Source organism: Bufo gargarizans, chromosome 2, assembly GCF_014858855.1.
Source record: "Bufo gargarizans isolate SCDJY-AF-19 chromosome 2, ASM1485885v1, whole genome shotgun sequence".
Lineage (NCBI taxonomy): Eukaryota > Metazoa > Chordata > Amphibia > Anura > Bufonidae > Bufo > Bufo gargarizans.
The window spans coordinates 42,272,753-42,289,814 of record NC_058081.1 but is presented as its reverse complement, the minus strand read 5'-3'; the positions used below and the strand labels follow the sequence as shown (position 1 = coordinate 42,289,814).

General features: G+C 44.5%; 1 protein-coding gene across 2 annotated transcripts in view; it reads right to left on the bottom strand.

Moving 5' to 3' along the window:
• Window positions 1–2,741: 2,741 nt before the first annotated feature.
• The window catches only part of LOC122927199, a 33,165-nt gene continuing 18,844 nt past the window's right edge, over window positions 2,742–17,062 (bottom strand). For both annotated transcript variants that reach the window (XM_044278826.1, XM_044278825.1), the window contains exons 4-8: window positions 11,653–11,742; window positions 8,911–8,935; window positions 7,379–7,416; window positions 7,068–7,105; window positions 2,742–5,175 (exon numbers count right to left, since the gene is read on the bottom strand). In XM_044278826.1, coding sequence (XP_044134761.1) covers window positions 5,074–5,175; window positions 7,068–7,105; window positions 7,379–7,416; window positions 8,911–8,935; window positions 11,653–11,742 — 293 coding nt within the window. In that variant the 3' untranslated portion in view covers window positions 2,742–5,073. The remainder of the gene's footprint in view (window positions 5,176–7,067; window positions 7,106–7,378; window positions 7,417–8,910; window positions 8,936–11,652; window positions 11,743–17,062) is intronic.

Sequence of the window (17,062 nt, the reverse complement as noted above, 5' to 3'; positions counted from 1 at the left end):
ACTGTCCCTGCCTTCTCTCTGGGGTGGCCTGCTGTCACTGACAGCGGGCCCCCCGCTCGGCAGCTGAACGAGTAGCGTGCAGCTGCCGTCTCTGAATGGACGTTCCAGAAAGTCCATTCAGAGATAAACATCCACCCATATATACTATGGGTGGATGTGAAATGGTAAAGGATATCCAGACACATCTTTTGATACTTCTCATGGTTCAAGATAACCAAATTGCCCCCCTTGTCAGATGGCTTAATCACAATCGACTCGTCCCTCAGGGCTTTTAAGGCCTCTGCCTCTTTCCTAGATAAATTATACTCTGATTTTCAGATTCTCTAAATCGGATGTAACCAACTGGAGAAATATGTTGATATTTTTGTAGTTGAACAGGAGGGGGGGGGGCATTTTGGTACTTCTTGGGCACATATCAGTGAAGGGACCTTGCCCAGGGTTCCATGGGCCCTCTTCCCAGAGTTCCATAAATAATTATAGATCTGGGAAGTCACTTTTATTAATCCCTAATTTTTCACAAGATTGTCTATTGGAATTTTTAAAAAATTTATGCCACTTAAATTTTCTACAAAAAAGATTTAGAGCTTTAACCCATGTAAACAACCTAAATTCCGTAGTAGGTACAATTATGAGAGACCTTTTCTCAATACATAAATTTCTGTCTCACGTGAGGAGAGATTTATGACTTGTAAGTCGTCACTGGTGCTCGATTCTCGCTGTCTCTGTTCCGGTCCCACAATTGATAGGGAGTCTGATTCTCTACTAAAAAAGATGGATTGGTATTGCCCAAGGGAGTAGATGAGGAAGAGGAGTTGCCTTGATAGCCTCCCCCCTGTAAATTTCCCATCTCTCTGCCCAATCTTCGCCATTTTCTACCTTGTCTCTTAGGGAAGGGTGCTGTCACGGCTGAGGATGGGGAAAACCCTCAGCCGTGCGATGCCAGAAGATGTTATGCGCTGCTCGGCCAGGACGACAGGATTAGGGAGCAGGTCACCTCCTAAAGCGTCCCTAACCTGACCCTAACTCCTAGCAGCATGGGCCGACCTTTAAGGTAGGAAGGCCCATGCTCAGGAACCTCGGATCCCTAACTCACCCTCCGACCGGTCCCTGGACTAGGAGTCAGGGTAAGACGGCCTGTTCCTTCTGGACACGGAGGAACAGGGGTCTCACTGGCCAAGCTGCAGGGAAAAGGGGAACACTAACAGTCTTACGGATATGGCAGGTGAACCGAAGTAGTTCCACCTACCTGCCACAGCCTAGCTGACTGGATCCCTGTGCACAGGAATCCAGATCCATAAGCTGCACCAAACAACAAAGGAAAATCCCAACTGAACATCACATAGACATCACACATAAATATGACATAAACTTAATGTGACATAATCTTTATTACCACAAGGGTGGCCCCCACTGGCAGGTGTAAAACACAGGAGGCTGCTCCAGCTAAGCATGGCTGAAGCAACCCACTGAGCCATGCCAAACACTGAGGCTTTATAGGCCAAGAAGCCACACCCAACAGTCAGACACACCCAGTGACTCACACACACACTGGGAAGGGAGTTAACCCTTCCAGCACCAGGGAAGGGAAACACAAACTTAAAGGGAAAGTGTCCAACCCAAGAACACACTGTGGCTGTTGCCGCCGGCAACATGGGTGGCAACCATGTCCTGGGAGTCAGCCCGAAGGCCGGGACACTGCCACCACATGTACACCTACAATCAAACGTTGCCACGGGCAACCACAGTGAAGGGAAGATGTCAGTGCACACCACACATAAAACAGAGTGCACATAGACATACAAAAGTGCATACATACCCGCACACAACTCCAAGGAAAACCGCACACATACCTGTTGTCCGCGGCAACCGGACCTGAGGCAAACAGCAAAATGCCTCCAGCTGCGGTTGACACAACAACCCAAACCGCGGGCAACTGTATGCGGCTCCCAAGGAGTCACGGCCATAAACATGGTCGTGACAGCTGCCCCCTTATTTTGGCTCCCCTTATTTGACACCTGATGGGTATCCGTATCTGAGAAATCTGCATCCGATGATGAAACCTCCGATAGAGATGGGGCCCCCACTCTTTTTCTCAAAATGATATGCTTTATTCTCCCTCAAATCACTCAAGTCTCTCACAAACAGCCTATGTCTGCGTTCCTTCAAGAGATTTTTAAATCTTTCAACCAACGTCTGTAGAGATGATTCACGCTTATTAAATTCTAAGTCGGTTTTGAATTTCAAAGTAGTCTCTATAAGTTCACGCAACTTTTCAGATGTCTTCTCAAAGAGGTTTTTTTCTTCCTCCAAGAGAATGTTCATTAAATATAGGGAATTTAGTTAATTCCTCTTCCCACTGTTTCATTAAAAGTGGGGAGAAAATACATGCAGCACTATGTGCGGAACTATGGGGATACGCAAACCTTTAGATACTATCTTATGTTCCAGATAGCTCTCCAAAGACTTGATCTCCCACCAAGACTTTGATATTTTCCTTATAACCAACTAAGTACTGAGGCAGGCCGCGGGAATTTCCTTCTCAGAAAAGATGTCCTTCGCTTCATTGATTGAGGCTTCCGTAAATACAGTGCCAGTTAAAAAACTAGCCATATTTGCATTTAATTACTCATCAAAAGCTAATAAACAATTTTACATGATGGTATACATGAGTCTCATTGTTTAAAAAAAAATACAATAAATCCTAAAAGAAAAAGACCCTTAAAATGTTTTTTTTTTAAAAATTTTTATTATAAACACTTAAAAGACCTATAGACACAGGTCATATAATCTTCTTATATACCCCCCAGTCAGTAGTACAGTTATACATTAACAATAAAGCCAATAAGGGAGATAGACTTTAAAAACAGGGGAAGAATCAATCAAAAGGGGTATCTTTCCCTAGAAACCCTGTTTCTCTCTTCTAAAGCCTGGAGGTATCTCCTGGTGGTGGAGACCCTCCGTCCTCGTACCTGCCCTGAAATACCCTAGTAGACCCTAACAAGTGAATTTTCCTTATACTCCAACGCGTTTCCCCCTACAGGGTTCACTGCCTGATCTCTGCCTGTTCCTCGCTCTGACCCTGTGCTATGCACTCTCATTGTCGGACTGCTTACTAGATCGCTCCTACACTGCTTGTCCTGACCTAACCTTGTTTCCTGATTACGGTTTTGCCTGATCCCTAGGAGCTCCACACCAGTGACTCTTCACCCCCGTGGGTCAGCCGTCAATTAGAGAATACTCCAAGAGGTAGCAGCCTGGTGGTTCCCCTGCAGTGGAGTCCAGATCCCTGTATAGGGGTTAAAGGGTGAAGACCTGGGGAGCCACTTAGATAACACCCTTTTTTTTATTATTATTATTTTTTTATTAGAGTAAGACATATACAGTCTATTTTTAATACAGAATCAAAATTATTATACTTTATTTCCCCCATAAACCACCTAGTCGTCCCCCCCCCTACTCTTGTGATGCGTCTCAAATCCCTCTATCACTCATAAAAAAGCCAGAGAAAAAAAAAAAAAGGTAAGAAGGAAAGAACAAAAAAAGAGAAGTCAAAGAGAAAGAGAATCAAAAATAAAGATGAGGGGAGGAAGCCTCCGATATCTTCGTCCACTTCTCTTGAGCATTTCTTTGATTGTAAAGAATATTTTCTTAGTTTTTTTTACCTTATTAACCAAGTTTATCCATGTGTTCAGCTCTGGAACATATTGTGAAAACCAGGCCCGAGTAATCAGGAAGCTCACCTTATCATATGCTCTCAGGAACTCCAACTGAGAGCTGGTAGGAATTTGTGAACCCTTATGCAGTCTCCTCCTAATTAAAATCACCTTGGTCGAATGGGAGGAGTGCTAATACCAGAGTGCAAAAACAGGAAAGGAACTATAAAATATATAAAAAATATATGAATGAACCTGGATCACACCTCCTCATCTCTTATTGGTCCAGTGTCCTATTTATTCCTGATAAGACAGTAGTAAATTATTGCATTTTACTCATTTTGGCTACAAATCATTTGTTTCAATTAGTCTTTACAAAGTTTTCAGACATTTCTGAGATTCAGGGTTAAAATCAGTTAGTTTGCAGGCTGTTGTGTAGCTCTTATCTGCTAACCTCATAAACACTCATTATAGGTCACTTCTTATCAAACTGATAGGAATATGGCTTAAACAAGTGTTTATGAGGTCAGGAGATCATAGATAAAAACTACACATGAGCTGTCAGATGACTAGAGTCAAAGAAAAGAGAATGTGACAGTGTGCAAACAGACTGATTATTAACCCATATGTCTCAGAAACGGATGAACATTTTTTAATAAAGACCAATTGAAAACAATGATTTGTAGACCAAAATGAGTAAAATTCAATATAAAAAAAATACCCTGAAGGCATCCATCGCTACACATAAATAAATTTATAATTAAAAGAGCTTGACCCTTGTAACCACAGAGAAGAACCACAGATGAGTAGCTTAATTCCAAGGCTCCTTACTCCCAAGACTATCACCCAAAATACAGCAACAAGTGTTGTTCAAAAAATAATTCATGTTTTTCTACTGTAACCTATAATGTCTTGGAAAATGGGTCCATGTTCACATTGGGGTATTGTAGACACGAGGCTCTAGAAAAAAAAGGTCAATGAGAAGATGCAAAGGATTGAAGCTCATTTCACGCTAGGAGCAGTGGGTGCTTGATATGAACTTGGGATAATGCTTGAGGGCACATGGCAAGTTGTCTCATCCATTGACCCAATGGTGTCATAACGAGAGATAGCAGAGGCGACATCAGTTCTTGCACTGCCCTTCCATGGAAAAGTTTCAAGTCCATGGTAAAAATATACACAGGTATAATTCCAGACAGGAGTTCGGTGGGCTGTACTTGGTCCAGACAGTAAATAACGTACAGGCCTCCCATTTATAACACCTTGTAGCACAATGCTGTAGGACATGATGATGTCACAGGTCGGTACTGCAATACGTTGACCTTTGAGGAACTTTCTTGGACTCTTCCACCATGAGGCCAAAGTTAAGGTTCCCAGTCATGGAAGTCACAGTTATTACTAAGCTGAGAAGTCTGGTGGCTCATATTCTGAAGGTGCTGAAAGGTGTGGCCGACCCACTTTCTGTCTGAGAATCCATATTGTTCAGGTGGGTATGAGAGATGTCAGTCTTGGAGGTAGAATTCTAACCCAATGAGAAAGACAACACAAGTCAATCATGAAGAAGATCTGATTCTGAAAAAAGAACTTTCTTGGTAGAGTTTCTACCCTAAGACAGATGTATTCTCAGTTTCCCTGGTAAAACGGGTCATCCTATTATGACAGTCTCTATCCATATACTCTATTAGGTCATATGGATGTCATAAAGGGGAGCCCCTCAGTCAGGACCCTCCTCTACAAGCCAGAGCAAAGAGCTTCAGCTTCTGAAGCCTCAAGACAACCATGTAAATGGTTGCCATTTTATTTAGTATGGGCATCCATACAAAGCTTCCTTAGCGATAAGAGCAGGGGTCGAGTGGAGGGGGAACGCATGGGAACGGCGTTCCTGCACTTTTTTCATGGCAGGAACGCCGTTCCCTTTCAGCCTCAAGTCAGGAGAACACGGCTGAATCAGATTCACAGGGGGAGACGGAGCGCACTGTGCAGGGCAGGCTAAGGGAGGAGGGGCGGCTTCAGTTGAGAGGAAGCTGTCTGTGTGGTGCCGCTGCCTGTGACTCCTCTCATGGCGCCCTGCCCCCTAATGACATAATCTCCTTCACTACGAGATCATTTAGAATGTCTTTTAGAAAAGTTTGTCCTGGGATTTGAACTCACGACCTCTACACATCAGAGGAAGGCATTTAACCTCACAGCCATGAAAGCTGTCTAAGTAGTTGCTTAAAAAAAAAAAAAATATAAGACTTCTACTTATACCTAGTGTACTGATACCTAGTGTACAACCATACACATGACAGCTGCCCACTGTGTATGGATGTAGCAGAGCTGGGTGTGTTGGGGCAGCTGTCATGTGTATGGTTGTACACTAGGTATCAGTACACTAGGTATCAGTACACTAGGTATCAGTACACTAGGTATAAGTAGAAGTCTTATTTTATTATTTTTTTTAAGCAGCTACCTAGACAGCTTTTATGGCTGTGAGGGTAAATGCCTTGCCTCTGATGTGTAGAGGTCATGAGTTCGAATCCCAAGGCAAACTTTTCTAAAAGTGTTTTTTTTTTTTTTATAAGACTTCTACTGATACCTAGTTTACTGATACCTAGTGTACAACCATACACATGACAGCTGCCCACTGTGTAAGGATGTAGCAGAGCTGGGTGTGTTGGGGCAGCTGTCACGTGTATGGTTGTACACTAGGTATCAGTACACTAGGTATAAGTGGAAGTCTTAGTTTTTTTTTTTTTTTTAAGCAACTACCTCAACAGCTTTTATGGCTGTGAGGGTAAATGCCTTGCCTGTAATGTGTAGAGGTCATGAGTTCGAATCCCAGGACAAACTTTTCTAAAAGTGTTTTTTTTTTTTTTTTTTCTGATACTTCTACTGATACCTAGTGTACTGATACCTAGTGTACAACCATACACATGACAGCTGCCCCAACACACCCAGCTCTGCTACATCCATACACAGTGGGCAAAGTTACCTACAGTAGAAGTCTTATATATTTTTTTTTTTTAAAGTAACAAGCTAGACAGCTTTCATAGCTGTGAGGGCATATGCCTTGCTTCTGCTGTGTAGAGGTCATGAGATCGAATCCCAGGACAAACTTTTCTAAAAGTGTTATTTTTTTTATTTATTTTTTTAGTCCGCAGCGGCACAAATTACAGCATGCTAGATTTTCTGTGCTTTTTTATTTTTTGGAGGGGGGGGGGGGGGTTGCAGTGGATCTTGGGTGAGTTCCCACACTTTTTTTCCCAGGACTTGACCCCTGGATAAGAGGTGATCTGCAGGGATAAGAGAAGCAATTCTGATTGGGATGATCCCTTTAATACCAGTTTCCCAGTAGGCTAGGGTAATGGAGGGGTTTATACCCGACATCTAGTGGTGTATTCACAAAAACACAATGAGGCACAATAAACTCACCAAAGAAAAGACAACGTTGTGGTTCCCATCTGACCAATCTGTGGAGAGACTAAACTTAATGTAGACTCTAATGAAGATTTCAGAAAGAAAGAAAAATAGGAGAAGGAGGGGAGACATACTGGAAAAAGAGAAAGGATTATGATTGGGGGAGATGTGAGTAAGGAAGGAAAGGATTTGCTCGCGAAGCCTAATCTTTTTGATCTTAAAGAGGATCACATGGGGGTGATATTAGGATGGTTATTTCACAGGTTTTAAAGTGAAACTGGTAAGCGAGGAACACAAAAAAAAAGGAATACAACATTTATAAGCACCTGTGGTCATATTTTGGTCAATCCAGACTGAAGATTCTCTGAAGAGAAAAAAACACACAAATGTTACACAACCGGTTTTTATTATATCCTGCAGGGCATCACCAACCTCCTCCAAATCTGTAGAGAGGAGATCACTGATCCATAACACAAGACACATCTGTAGAGAGATCACCAATCCATAACACAAGACACATCTGTATACAGGAGATCACCAATCCATAACACAGGATGCATCTGTAGAGAGGAGATCACCGATCCATAACACCGGACACATCTGTATACAGGGGATCACCAATCCATAACACAAGACACATCTGCAGAGAGGAGATCACCAATCTAAAACACAAGACACATGTGTAGAGAGGAGATCACCAATCCATAACACAAGACACATCTGCAGAGAGGAGATCACAAATCCATAACACAAGACACATCTGTAGAGAGGAGATCACCGATCCATACCACAAGACACATCTGTATAGAGGAGATCACCGATCCATAACACAGGATGCATCTGTATAGAGGAGATCACCGATCCATAACACAAGACACATCTGTATAGAGGAGATCACAAATCCATAACACAGGACGCATCTGTAGAGACGAGATCACCGATCAATAACACAGGACACATCTGTATAGAGGAGATCACCGATCCATAACACAAGACACATCTGTATAGAGGAGATCACCGATCCATAACACAAGACACATGTGTAGAGAGGAGATCACCGATCCATAACTCAAGACACATGTGTAGAGAGGAGATCACCGATCCATAACACAGGACACATCTGTAGAGAGGAGATCACCGATCCATACCACAAGACACATCTGTGGTGAGGAGATCACCAATCCATAACGGCAGATACATCTGTAGAGAGAAGATCACCAATCCATACCACAAGACACATCTGTAGAAAGGAGATCACCAATCCATAACACAAGATACATCCCGTAGAGAGAAGATCACCAATCCATAACACAGGACGCATCAGTAGAGAGGAGATCACCGATCCATAACAGAAGACACATCTGTAGAGAGAAGATCACCAATCCATAACAGAAGACACATCTGTAGAGAGAAGATCACCAATCCATAACACAGGACGCATCTGTAAAAAGGAGATCACCAATCCATAACACAAGATACATCTGCAGAGAGTTTACCAATCCATAACACAGGACGCATCAGTAGAGAGGAGATCACCGATCCATAACACAAGATACATCTGTAGAAAGGAGATCACCAATCCATAACACAACACATATGTATGGAGAGGACACCCCCAACCTCCACATAAGAAGGGTTAATACAGAACAGACATATATAAAGATACTTTGGGGGAGCTTTATGAAAACTGGTGTGAAGGAAAACTGGCTTAGTTGCCCACAAAAACCAATAAGATCCGACCATTCATTTCTCAGAGCTCCTCTCAAAAATAAAGGTTTAATCTGATTGGTTGCTATGGGCAACTAAACTCTTTTTATTTACACCAGTTTTGATAAATCTCCCCCCATATGTTCCTCACCTCTGTTCCTGTTTCTTCCTTTTATCTATAAGAAAGGACACAGGTTATAGAAGCAATGCAAAGACCTACCACTGGGGGCAGATGATAGTAAAGCCTCGATCCCAGTGATCTATGATGCTGTACATTCAGACTATTAGACTAGTGGTCGGGCCAGAACTAACACACATTTCCGCTGCCTTAATGAGCTTCGGGTGTCACTTAAAGGGGTTATCTAAACCCTATAATGTCCCCCCCTAATGCCCGGGCCCCTCATATTGATTATAGTTACCCCGTTCCCTGCTGCATCTCCCCGTCGTGCGGATGAAAATATTCGGCGATGAGGGGGGGCAGCCAATAGTAGGCCGTGATGGGAATGAGCCTCCCTCCCATCGGCGGCCGTGCAGGCATCAGGAACGATGCAAGTGCCGGGGAGCGGGGTAAGTATAATCTATATAAGGGGCCCGGGCATTTGGGGGGTCATTATAGGGTTTGGATAACCCCATTAAGGCTTATTTTGGTTCTTGAGTACACAGCCCTTATAATTGTCTTCTCTCTGGCCACATGCCACGAGGCATCACTTTTTTTTATTTTTCCATTAGCCCATCTGTATGAGGGCTTGTTTATTTTTGGGGGGCAGTGATGAATAGTTTTCATTGGTACCATTGGGAGTACAATTATTTTTTGGGGGGAGAAATGTGAAAAAGATCTGAAAATCTACAGATTTTTCTTCTACAACATTCACCATAATTTTAAGTTACTTCATTTTACGTAATATTACATTTTTTCTATGGGATGTTACGACTGCTGTGATACCAAATAAGTAGGTTTGTTCGTTATACTTTTTATTATAATTTTTTTTATTATAAGTTCCTGTGCCTAATCCATAATTTATTTATAACTTTTTTTTATGTTTTTATTTACCATGTCATTCCGTTTCAGTCCCACTAAGAGATTTCAACACTTTCCAGTCCCTCATATGATACTTCGCAATACTCTGGTATCACAATGTTTAGTACCTGTAAGGGTATCGCTGCCAAGCATATAGCCATGCAAACACACTGGCACCCATTATAAATGTACTGCGTGGTGCGGGAACGGTTACTGTTTAAGGAGTATTTGGCAGGAGCTTGTCATCTTCTGCCTTGTCGACCATTGGGCTTCTTCTAGTTGGCAGTACCGACCTTCTGCACCTTCAACACTTAGGTAGAAAATCTTATAAGTGATGGAGGCCTTTAGGCAAATACCCCTTTTGCCCACCCTAGTCCTAGTCCTAATCCACTTATCCCCGGTGAATTCGGAACCAGATATTTGTTTAGGCCCGATTGTTTAGACCCACTTTCCAAACCTGCAGCTGATCTCCTAGCGGTGTTTCCCGCGGGGGCACGCGGTTCCTCCCTTTTCTTGGACGGCATTTCAGTTCTCACCAGTTTTTTTGTTTTTTTTTTGCCTTTTTTTTTTTTTCCTTCCCTCCTCCCTTCCTTTTCCCTCCCTTTTCCCTCTCCCTCCCTCTCTCAATACCAACACGGTTTATGAGCCCGAAGGAACAACTGCAAATATAACCCCCCCTTCTAAATTAATCACAATCAAGATGTAAACAATAAATCTTTTTCAAACAATAATAAAGGAGATCGATTCAATATCCGTCCAATACAGGAAAAATCATTTCAGAAGGAGAAAACATTAGTAATATTAGTACTGTTAATTAAAGCTTTGACCGGGAGAGGTGGATTTCTTGCAAAGTTATAACACACGCATTAGCATCCGGCGTATCGGAAGGTGCAAAAAGTTAGTTAGTTCGTTAAATCCGGAAAGAACAATGTCATTAATTATACAACCAGGGTGGGAGCGGGGTCATATATCCTTTTCTTTTATATATATATATATATTTTTTTTTCCCCTTTTCCTTTCCCCTTTTTTTTTTTTCCTTTTCCTCCCTTCAGTCGACAGTATCTTCAAACCGCATATCCATCCGTGCAACCATAATCACCGTGGGAAACCAGCCCTCTATCAGCTGCCATCACCGGGGATATCGCCCCCACTACTTGTATACCTTCACAGTATACCTTCACGGTAGAGGCAGACCTAAGGGCAAAGGCTAAGTATAGGTTGCGGTGGGAGGCAGTACAAACTGTACCCCCCAAGTTAGTCACTCCTGGCGGTCATATATTAAAGTTAAGAGGACCTGTCATTCAACGATATCGTCGGACAGTGCAGTCCAGGTTAACCGGGTCCGCCTCTCCCACAGAGGCAACTGGGGCAGCAGGAATCCACTTCAAAGAAACTGTAGCGTCCTGTGAAGCCCTTTATGCACCCTTCATTTCTCCAACATCCCAGCTCCTCCACAACAACTCACAAGACAGCCGACACAGCAACTCACCACCCGATATCCCCTTGCCTTGCAGAGTGAAACGGAGGTCAGTATGTAAACTCCGGCATTAAGGTGAGGGCAACCTCGGCATTGCGGCGTCTCGGACTTTCAGCCCGTCAGCTGTTCAGCTGTTCAGCTGTTCGGCAGTTCCATAATCCAGCGAGCAGGGGCGGAACGGTAGCAGCGGAAGCAGGGGAGAGCAGGGAAAGCAGGGCAGGCTCAGCATAATGGTGTCTCCGACTCTCGGCCCATCAGCTGTTCGGTAGTGCGGGCTGCAGGCGGCCAGCGAGCGGCGGCGGGGCAGAGGCAGGGGAGGAGGAGGAGGCGGAGCCCTAGCGTCCTACGTCAGACGCTCTCTCATGCTGCTCTGTGCACGTGGACTTGATGATACTTACTTCTTCTCACCAGGCATAAAGTCACCAATACCAAAGCCACAAGGATCAGAAGGCCAACCAGTCCGACCAAAACAAAGACCCACACCGGAACTGTAAAAAAAAAAAACATCAAATACAACAATCACTGTTTAAAAAAACTGTAAGAACCTAGATCCGCCCATAGATGAGCACATATATCATCAGTATTGAGACATCTTTCTACTCTGCCACAAACAAAAGAGAAAGGAGAAAATAAATCTCTATGTTATCTGTGGTTCTGAACATAGGAAACACTTGATATGTAACCCAGCTCACTGAGGAATTAAGTTACAGTTGCCAATAGAACTTTATGGAGAGGCGATAAAGAGGAGGAGGAGGGAGCTGCTGGAGAGAGACAGATGCACAGACAGAGATGTGGCAGTTGTCTCTAGTAGGTTTTGTATCTACCCCAGAGCTGGATTTACAGCTACACTGCTCAATACAGATGTATGTTGTGCTCCACGGCTGCTTCCGCTTTTGTTAAGGGGTGCTACATAGAGTTAGGGGGGCAGGATCTCATCTTCTCTGGGTTCTGTGTATGGGAGACATCATAGCAGCTAGGAGGAGGGAGCTGCTGGAGAGAGACACATGCACAGACAGAGATGTGGCAGTTGTCTCTAGTAGGTTTTGTATCTACCCCAGAGCTGGATTTACAGCTACACTGCTCAATACAGATGTATGTTGTGCTCCACGCTGCTTCCGCTTTTGTTAAGGGGTGCTACATAGAGTTAGGGGGGCAGGATCTCATCTTCTCTGGGTTCTGTGTATGGGAGACATCATAGCAGCTAGTCTACACCCAATAGCTCAGGAAACACTGAGAATTAGAAAAATGGAATACAAATCATATATTGGTCAGAAATAGTGTTATTCCTCATGTACACACTCCTGAAAAGCAATAGTATACCTTTAATGGAGGCAGACCACACGACCATGGGGCCAATTGGAAGGAGGGGCGCGGTGCTGAAACCCTTCTTCTCTTCCCAATGTGAAAACACTGCATTTTCATTCAGCGACAACCATAGGGTGCTCAGTGCAAAGAGATGATTACAGTATACGTTGCAGACAGTGGTAACTGTATAAATTCCTATGTACTGAGCTCCCCCCTCTCAAATCTCAAATCTTGGGCACTGCGGTTTGTGTTCCACCACCAGACCCATCTAATTCATCATTTTAGACACCTGTTTTAAGCGTAGAAAATGCTCTAAATCTATGCCAGCAAGGGAGCTGTCTTGCTGAATGCACCGGTAATGTGGAGGCCGTGCACCTCTACACTGCCAGTACAGGGCTATTCAGGCCAGCGCCTAACACGACGGTCTTAATAAATGACCCCCTTAATCTCTAATCCCAGAAGAACAGCTTGTAACTTTACCAGTGGGTAAAATGTAACTACTACAAGGAGCCTGATTTCCTTCTCTGTGTCTTTTGAATATTCTTATGTTAACCCTGAGAAACAAATCATTGTCTATAAATAGAAAACAGAAATTTCTATAAAATTCTGTACTCACTTCCCCCTGAAACTGAAAGGTTTGCAAATAGGCAAATCATACAGTAGTTATATTGTTGTACATAGGAGCAGTATTATAGTAGTTATATTCTTAACCAAATTTATTTTTATTCAAAGAGTAAGGCATATCAATTGATCACAAACCATCGTAGCATCACTGGTAAGGCATAGTCACAAATCGGCCCTGGACGTGACCACAATTGCATGTCAGTGCAACACATGTTGTACAAAATGATACATCAAATGTGACAGACAATAAAAATCTAATATAACACAAATAAGAGGAAAAGAGAGGGAAAGGAAGGGAAAGGAAGGGGGGTGGTGGTAGGGGAGTTTTCCCCAACTCCGTCAGGGGAACTTCCTATATGTCTTCCAGGGTGACCAGATTTTCAGAAAGCGGGAACGCGTGCAAGATTCCCAGTGGGCCAGCTCTTCAAACCTGTAGATCTGATCCACCTTATCCCTCCACATCGAAACAGTGGGAGGTTCAGTATCCTTCCAAAGCAGCGGGATGAGCAGTCTCGCCGCCGTGATGAGCATAGTAGGAAGATCAGATCTACAGGGGGAAAGCGAGTCATTAGGGCACCAAAGCAGGATCAGTTTAGGATCCAGCTTAACCTGCTTAGCACACACCTCATTTATCAGAGCTTCTATACTGGTCCAGAACGCTTTAATCTTTTCACAGTGCCACCAAATGTGTGACAGAGAGCCTACGTCTTTTCTACACCTCCAGCACTCACTTGGGAAATCTGCGTTAAGCCTATGCAAGAACTCCGGGGACTTGTACCATCTCGTAAGCAGCTTATACGAGTTTTCTTGTACCTTAATACAGCGGCTAAAGCCGTGAGAGTGCGTAAGGACAAAAGCCCTTTCTGGGTCCGTAAGGTGGATGGACAATTCCCTTTCCCATGGAGAAAGGAAATGTAGCTCAGGAGGGGAGGCTGAGAGTAACTCCTTATATATGGTAGACAGCGGTTTAGGGATCCTACGGGCATCTGATAGTCTCCTAGACAGCCAAGAGGGGGTTCCAGAGGTGGTGGGGGGTGGTAGCTTAATCATCTTAATCTCCTTCTGCAGGGCAAAACTCTGTAGGAAGGAAGCTTTTTTGACTTTAGGGTAATTCAAGACCGTGGACCAATCCAGGGACCCATCCGGGGACCGGATCTCACTTAAAGGGATCTCGGCCAAAAGAGGCCAGATACCTGAGGGCTTCTCAGCTTCCGGATGGACATAAAACTGTAAAGAGGAAAGCGGAGTACCCGGTATGGGAAACTCAAGTGTTCTATCCTTAAACTGCTTGGCCCACTCAACAAACATACCCTTCCATAGGAGTGGCAAAGAGGAACTACCCGGAGAACAAGGGGACAGCCCCCAAAGAATCCGCTTCATTCTAGTGTAGAGCAGGGAGCGCTCAAGACACACATATGGAGCACTATAAGTGCTATTGAGGAGGGATAGACCTCTAAATAGTTGAAAGGCCACATAGTAGGAACGTATGTCGGGCAGACCAAAGCCGCCAAACCTCCTCTCTCTGGTCAGCACCGAATAAGCAATTCTGGAGGGTTTACTTCCCCACAAAAAGAGGGAGAAAGCTCTGCGGATGTCTACAAAAAATGAGTGCGGCAGCCAGATAGGCAACACCTGCAGAAGGTACAAAAATTTAGGAGCTATAAAGGTCTTAAGGTAGTTCCTCTTGCCACACCAGGAAATAAACGGCAGTTTAATAGAGTGCAGCTGCTTCCTAACTAAGGACAATAAGGGGGCATAATTCAGAGCAAATAAGTCCTTCGCCTGAGCCGGGACGTGCACACCCAAAAATACTATGTCTTTTGTAGCCCAGTGAAAGGGGGTAGTATTCTGAAGGGCCTCTGTAACCGATTCTGGACAAGTAACGTTTAGGGCCATTGACTTGCTATAGTTGATTTTAAAGTTTGACACATAGCCAAACTCCTCAAAAAGAGACAAAAGCCTAGGGAAGGATGTTTCGGGATTGGAAGTCATAATAAGTAGGTCATCTGCAAATGCGGCTGTCAAGTGGGTCCGAGAATCAATGGTCAAGCCCCTAACCGCAGGATCCTGCCGGATCTTACACAGCAATGTCTCCATCACTATGACAAACAGAGATGGGGAGAGGGGACACCCCTGCCTTGTCCCATTGGATATGGAAAAGGAGGGAGAAAGCGTACCATTTATTTTGAGTCTGGCAGACGGGGCTGAGTACAGAGTGAAGATCGCAGATATAAACAAATCTGGGAAGCCAAACCTCGACAGGGCCCGTGACATGTAATGCCAACCGACCCTGTCGAAGGCCTTCTCCGCGTCCGTGCTCAGCAAAGCCAGAGGCGTGGAGGAGCTTCTAGCCCAATCCATAAGATGGAGCAAACGTATCGTGTTTTCACAGCCCTGTCTGCCACGCACAAACCCCACTTGCTCGCTATCAATAAGATCCGGCAGGATCAGCTGTATTCGCTGCGCCAGTATCTTGGCCCACCACTGGACGTCCGCATTTAGCAGTGAAATCGGGCGATAACTGCCACAGTGGAGGGGGTCTTTGTTTTCTTTATGGATTATAGTTATGTGGGCCTCTAACGTTTGGGGGGGGGTAGAGAGCCTCCAGACAGGAGGAAATTACAGAGTGCCTGAAAATGAGGAGTCAAAACGTCCTTGAAGGTCTTGTAATACGATATAGGGAGTCCATCCGGGCCTGGACTTTTGCCTGAAGGAATGGAGGAAAGGACTTTGCCAATTTCCTCTCTTGATACAGGGCGACTAGTTGGGAAGCTTGCAGGGGACTAATAGAGGGCAGCTTCAGAGTGGACAGGAACTCATCTGTGGCTTGCTCAATAGAGGCTGAACCAGGACGTTCTGGGGTGGAGAGATTATATAGATCCGCATAAAAAGCACTAAACGCTTTTGCTATATCGTGAGTCGACTTGTGCTTATTGCCTTTCGCATCTAGAATAGCAGGGATAAATGAATCCATGTGGCGTTGCTTAGCCATGGCAGACATCAGTTTATTCCCTTTGTTCCCATGGGCATAAGCTTTAAACCTGGAGCGGAATATACGTTTCGCTGATTTGGCGTTGAGCAAGTTTTTCAGTCCCGTCCTGGCCTCCGCTAATTCAGCAGCCACAGCCTGAGCCTGGGTTTGCTTATGGGTCAGTTCAAGACTCGCTATGCGGGACAGCAGGTCATCTACAGCCTTGGAGCGCAACTTTTTAACATGCGAGCCCAGGGAAATTAATTCTCCTCTGACCACAGCCTTATGAGTCTCCCACAAGATGGAGGGGGAGGGAGGAGGGTCGCCCACTGCATTAAGAGAGAAGAATTCAGACATAATCCGGGAGATTCTAGCTGCATTGGTAGGGTCGGAAATCAATGTGTCATTAAGACGCCATATTCTCTCACGTTTAGGAAGAGCTGTCATAGACACTCGGAGAAATACTGGGGCGTGATCAGAAAGCGTAATGTTCCCAATCCTCGTGTCTACCACCTGAGAAATATGGGGGGAGGATAAAAACAAGTAGTCCAACCTATGGAAGGATTTTTTAGCGTTTGAATAAAACGTATAATCCCTACCAGAGGGATGCATAGTGCGCCACACATCAATAACCCGCAACTTCTTCAGCGCAGTCTTCAGACGTCGCAGAAGTTTGTGGGACAACTCAGACCTCTGAGAGGACGAGTCAAGGCCTGGCTCCATAGTCACATTAAAGTCGCCTCCTAGTATAAGCATGCCCTCACTAAAAGCCTGTAATTGCTCAAGAGTCCGGACGAGCCAGGGGATCTGACCCCTATTAGGGGCATATAAATTAGCCAGGGTAACAGGCGCGTCAGCGATGTGCCCCTTAACGAATAAGAAGCGACCATCAGTGTCCGCAAGGACAG